Below are 6,000 nucleotides of genomic sequence, written 5' to 3'. Positions count from 1 at the left end.
GAAAGATCTCTGAGATCGCGAAATTGCAGCTCAAAATTAAATATAATAAAATGCTGTACTCATGGTTTACTTATATTGGGGTAACTGTTTAGGCGCTTTACGCACCTTATCCCGTTTAATCCACAGAACGATATTCTAGGTAGGAATAAATTATTGGTCTATTTTAATGTAGATGATGAAACTAAGGCTTTGAGAAATTTAGGTAACCTGTACCGAGTCTCAGGGAGGGCTAAAGTGGGCTAAAGTCAAGATTCAAAGCCTTCTCCAAGTGCAAGGCACTTTCCGGTGTCCAAGAGTCGCCTCCGCCCTCCTGAAGTCAGCCAGAGAAGGGCCTGCAGGGAAGTGTTAATGTGATTGCTTTGTTCCAACCCCCTAGGTGGCTTTACCTGTTAACCCACGCTAACACCTGGGTTTTGAAGGGACCTCAGAACTGGGCGATCTCCTCTTCGGGTGGGCTTTGAATCACCCTGTGACGGCGCCTCTCTGCCAAGTACTGGATCCCCGTTTTTATAGCACGGTATTGATTTGCAGAGGCAATAAATCTAAGAGAAGGGACAGTGTGCCCCTGATAATTATGTTGTAGTATACATTTTATTGCCGCGGTTTCAACACCAACGAGATGCATCACTTTTTAGGGATCCCCAAACGGCTCACCTCTAGAGCCCGAATTTGTTTAAAGTGGCCCTTTTAATTCCTGTGGTGTGCCGCCTGCCTCCGCACACGCTAGCTTAGCTTCCTATTTTGCCTGCAGTAGGATGAACAGTCAAAGTTCGCTGCCCACCAGAGACCCAGAATTGGGCTAAGGCCGCGTGGGCAATTGGAAAAGTGGAAACTGATTGGGGGCAAATCATTTTTCCCCGTGTTCCGCCAATTTTTCTAAAAATGTCCCTGTCATGAAATTATTCAAATTCCAGCCTGAACCGTTAAGATAAAAGGTATGTTTCCTCATATGAAAACTGAAACCAGCAAATAAGATCTTCGATGCCCAGTTGAAGCATAAAGTTCTAGACTATGACATCACTCACCCAAAACAAACAACCCCCCACCTCGTGCCCCCAAAAAACTTCATGACAGAAATCTCCCTTCCTGGCCAAACAGTGAGCACTTGAGACGGGAGAGGGACAAGCTTGCGCCTTACATTCAAACAAGGGAAATGTCACTGTTGCATTGACTGAGATAGGGTGTGTGTTGGGGGGGGAAGCTTTATTAACCCAAGGGTCTGGGCTGTCCAAAAACAGCAAAGGACCAAAGACTCAAGAATAGGAAAGAATCTGTAGGCGCATGCAGTGGTTTAGCCTCTATTCTTACCAAAGTTTAATCTAAAAGCATTCTCAGCCTGCGTTACTCTACTGTGGATCGCCCGTGAATAGCCCAGGCACAGCTGCAGGGCCCGGGTGTGATCAAAATCTTCGCCTGGAGTGCAGGTCTGCGCCTCTAGCCGGCTGGGCCGATTTTAGGGGAGATGCACCACCCTGCCAGCCAGACCCGGTTTCTCACTCTCAAAGCAAATGGACATGGGCTGGAAGACGGCGTAAATCCCTTCCAGCACAAAAGTCTATAGTTTTACAAATTTCCCCCTAATTTACATACACTCTCTGTACATCGAGACTAATATCAGAAATCTCATGCAGTACATTGTTAGAAACTATTGATACACGGTGACAAGACAGGCTTAAATCACGAGTCTCCCAGCTGTCATCTTGTTACTTACATGGACGATTTCAACTTTTGACTTTCAGGTTTTTTTCCCCCATAAGTTTATTTCAGGGGATGGGGAATGTGTGTGCCGTGGAGAGAGAAAAACGCTGGTGGGAAATGGGAGCTGCTTTCCTTTCTTTCTTTTTCTTTTTTCTTTTTTCCTTTCAAGACCCACCAAGAGGCTCCTAATCGCCAAACCGTCTGACTGGAAAGGAGCGCAAATATTTACATGTACAGCTTGAGTGTGTGTGTCAGCCTAAGTTTACACGGCTCCGAGTGAGGCGGATTACCCTACGAATTCGGAGAATTTAAGTTATTCAAGCTGAACAAGGCCAACAAGACGACCCCCATAAGGCCGTGGGAAGTCCAGGTCGCAACTGAGTTTGTGAAGGCTGAAGGTTCCGTGTCCCCCAAGCCCGGGAGCTGTGAGGCTCGCACTCTCCAACTGCGCGTCGCGTGGTCCCAGCAGGGTGCCGCGCCCCACCCCCGGCACGGCGTCTGCCCCTCGCCTTCCCCTCGGTCAAGGCCCGATTTTCGAGAGTCCCTCTCGAGAACAGAAACCCTGAATGAGAGGCGCACCGGTGTGCAGAAGAAGCCGTGGTTCTGAGATCATCCTTTGCCAAATGCTCACAGCCCTCACTTAGCGTATCTTTTGCAGGGCTGCATCTCTCCAGCCCCACTGTCTAGCAGCCAGATTTTGGAGCCCAACGAGTGCAGGGACCCAGCCCTGGGTGCTGCCCGGCGAATGGGCTCTGGCCCACTGGCGCCAGCTCTACGGCGTCGGTTTCTGCCCTACTTAGCGCTAACTTTCTTTTGCAACTTTGAGCACCAGTAAGAAAAAGAATGGAAGGAGCAAAAACTCCCCGAGGCTTCTTCTGGTCTACGTTCCCGAGATCCCAGGTCTTAGGACGCGACCAAAATGTCCCCTCCCGACAGCGATCACCTCCTTCTCACTCCTGGACTGCGAGACCAGGCCGGCTGAGTCCGCGACCGCTGCGCCAGCCTGGTGGTGTCACCCCATTCCCCGAACGGGTGCCATGCTCCAGCCGGCTGCTGAGCGAGGCCACGCGGGCGCCGCGCCCCGGGCGCGCCCTCCCCACCCGGCCCCGCGGCCCCGCCCCCGGCGGCGGAATCAGGAAGCGGTGACGTGTGGCGGCGCTGACTGGCTGCGGGCCGCCGGGATCGCAGCTGCCAGCAAATTAAGGCGCAGGGCGGCGAACGCCCGGGCGCAGTGTCCTCCGCGCCCCGCCGCGCTCGCACGGCTACGCTCCCGCTCCCAGGCAACCGCCCCATTTTAGCTGCGCTCGGCCGCTCCGACTGTCCCCAGAGTGGGGAGGGAGGAAAGACGTGGAGTGGGTGCTGCAGGACCCCTGGGCTTTGCGCAGCTGATGCCCGTCTCTAGCTTCCGGAGGCACAGCCTGTGGTCCTACGGAGCGTCCCGGTGCTTGCACACCTAGCTGAGACCGTGGTTGGTCCTCTCCGACTAGTTTGAAGTCTCTGCGGCTCGAGGCTCTTGCGGTGGGGGAAAGGAGAGGCCGGTGTGGAGCTCTCGGGAGGTTGGGGCTGACTCATCTAGAGTCCCCGACTCCCCTGTGATTGCACTTGGAAACTTTCCGCTGTGTTTCAGTCTCTGTCTCTCTTGGGGAAGCTGGACGGCAGTTCGGCAGGCCAGGTCCCTGGCCAGGACCGCGCACTAGGGGCCATGGAGTTCACGGCGTCGCCCAAGCCCCAGCTTTCCTCCAGGGCCAACGCCTTCTCCATCGCCGCGCTGATGTCGAGCGGCGGCTCCAAAGAGAAGGAAGCTACGGAGAACACTATCAAACCACTGGGTAAGTCGGGTGCTAGACCGTCGGGGTGCGCAGGCATGGGAGTGCTGCACATTTGTCTGTCCCTCTGTTCCCTAGCTTCAGGAGGCTCTCGAGGGTGGCCACCTTTCCCGGCTCGCGGCAGCTCTGACCCTCAGGCCATAGACTATACGTTGCGGGCCGGAGATTTTTTTTTCTCTTAGGCCCGAATTCTTTGGGGACTTCACAGTCTGTTAAATGCAACCGGTTTCCTATCTCGTACGTATATCGCTAGTCGCTTTCCCTATTTGTCTAGGATCCTTATGTCAAGTCGGACATCCGGTGTGTGTAACTTTGTTGGGATAAAAACATTTAGGGGATAAATAATAATAAAACCCCTTTTAAAGACTCAACAGGATTTACGATGCGTGTAACACCTGCTTGTGCATTTGAAACCAAGGAGACTCTGACTTCACAAGAAACTAGTTTAATTTTGTTTTTCCCCCGACTTGAATAGACTACACAAAGTCAGCTCCTTAAGACAACTGTCAAGTGCCGTAGAATAAGCCAGTTGTCCCCGCATGAACCATTTTCTTCACAGAAGCTCTAGACTTATCTGTAAGACATCAGTGGAGGTTGGCAAAAACATTAGCCAGTTACCATTTCCCAGATTCCTCAACTTTTAGCTATACTGTTTATTTAACAACCTTTACCATTTATAGAAGACACTACTCTCAGAGTAAAGGGAAAAAAGGGACTATATTCCCCTTACCACGAGTGAATTGTGTGGGAAAGAAACTGCTGGAGATAAGTGTTTTAAGTCCCTTTACAACTGAGGGAGAAAGAAGTGTTCTCATCATCACCTCTTGGGTCCCCAGGTAATCACTATTCCACATCCTGATCATCTGATAGCCCTAAAACTGTGGAAAGCATCAAACAGCGAACTTAGGGTAATATTTTAAATAACTTTTAAACTCTCATCAATTTTTTTCTTCCTTCTCCCTGTCCTTCTCAACATTTTAACATCTCACACTTTGAAACAACAATAATAATATAAAAGATGAAATGTTAGAGATGAAAAATAAGGGGCCTGGGCAGAGAGAGAAGAGAGAACTAAAATCCCTGCAGCAACTTAGAACCAAGGAAAAGGAAACCGGATGATCTCCAGAAAACATGTCAAAAAGTCTCTCTTCCAAGGTTTTCACTCCCTTTCCCTGGTTCTTGCCACCTATCCTCCTGGGTAAATCTAAACCTGCCAAAGAAATGGAAACAACCAATCAGACAAACTCCAACTGTTTAGAAAAAAATTCACCACCAATTTCTAAGTTACGTTTATGGCACTTCCCAACATTATCCGCTCCTATTTAGGGGGCCTCTGAATTCTTTATAAATGCCCCCATTACAGTTTGGTAGCTAGCAGGAAAAGAGGATTTCAGGTTAAAATTCCTGACAGAAGTACAGACAGTAGACTGGGAAACATGCCAGCTTCAGCTCCACTGTCATTGCAACATTGCTTCCTTCTCTACTTTCCTGAGAAAAAACCCACCTTCCTCTGAATTCTAAACTATAAAACCATTCACAGCTCTCAGCACCTCCACCCTTACCCCAGTCTGTAAAATGAGCATCCTCCCTCCCCTGGGGCTTTTGAGACCGGCTCCAAAAACAACCAGAAGGCATTCTAGTCCCTTTCAGGGGCCAGTTCAACAGAGCACAATTAGCAGCTGTAAGCCAAGGACTCCTGCACGTGAAATACCTGTTAAGAGAGAATGAAACACTAGCGAGATGCTGAAGAAACTGTAGGGTGGGAGTCACAAGTGTCTCATTACTGCTCATTTAAACACGTTAAATCTACTCAGAAGAACCACCTCAGATGACTAGATCATTAATTTTTTTAAAAATTGAGATATAATTGACATATAACATTGTGTTAGAGCATTTCTGTATCATTTTCTTCTTCCTCCACTTCCCAACCCTGACCCACTGGTTAGTCTGGAGCTTACAGCATTTGTGTTTTTCAATTGTCAGAAAATTTCTAAGGCTACTTGTTAATTCCCTATACAGATGTTATGTGAATGTGTTTCTGAAAACATTAGTAAAAAATATGATTTTGCCATGGCATGGTTCTCTTTGAATTTGAAAACAGAAGGATAATTAATTTGGTTATTCTTAATTTAAAATGCTTCCATGAATTGGATTATTATTTTAAGAGAAAAGAAGGTAAAAATTTTCTACTTCCTGCTTGCCTGCCCCAAGTCAAAAGAGAAATATGAGAAATAAAACATTATATGTGTGCGTGTGTACGTATGTGTGTGTGTGTGCATGCGTGTGTATGTATATGTGTATGTGTATGTGTATATATATATATATATATATATATATATATATATATATATATAACTTGTTTCAATTCCTTGAGGGCACTTAGAACAGAGCTGTTTGAAGTTCAGTTTCACATTGCGGATTCAAGTAGTTTCTTTTTTAAAGGATGCAAGATAATTGGGACAATTACAGAGCTCCC

General features: G+C 48.1%; 1 protein-coding gene across 1 annotated transcript in view; it reads left to right on the top strand.

Moving 5' to 3' along the window:
- Nucleotides 1–2,917: 2,917 nt before the first annotated feature.
- TBX20 (T-box transcription factor 20) overlaps nt 2,918–6,000 on the top strand; it is a 58,983-nt gene continuing 55,900 nt past the window's right edge. The window contains exon 1 of the mRNA XM_082471999.1: nt 2,918–3,527. Within this exon, the coding sequence (XP_082328125.1) occupies nt 3,401–3,527 (127 nt within the window). The 5' untranslated portion in view covers nt 2,918–3,400. The remainder of the gene's footprint in view (nt 3,528–6,000) is intronic.

This window comes from Balaenoptera physalus (assembly GCF_965194825.1).
Source record: "Balaenoptera physalus genome assembly, chromosome: 8".
Taxonomy (NCBI): Eukaryota; Metazoa; Chordata; class Mammalia; order Artiodactyla; family Balaenopteridae; genus Balaenoptera; species Balaenoptera physalus.
The sequence above is the reverse complement of the archived record's forward strand: the minus strand, read 5'-3'. Positions and strand labels throughout refer to the sequence as shown.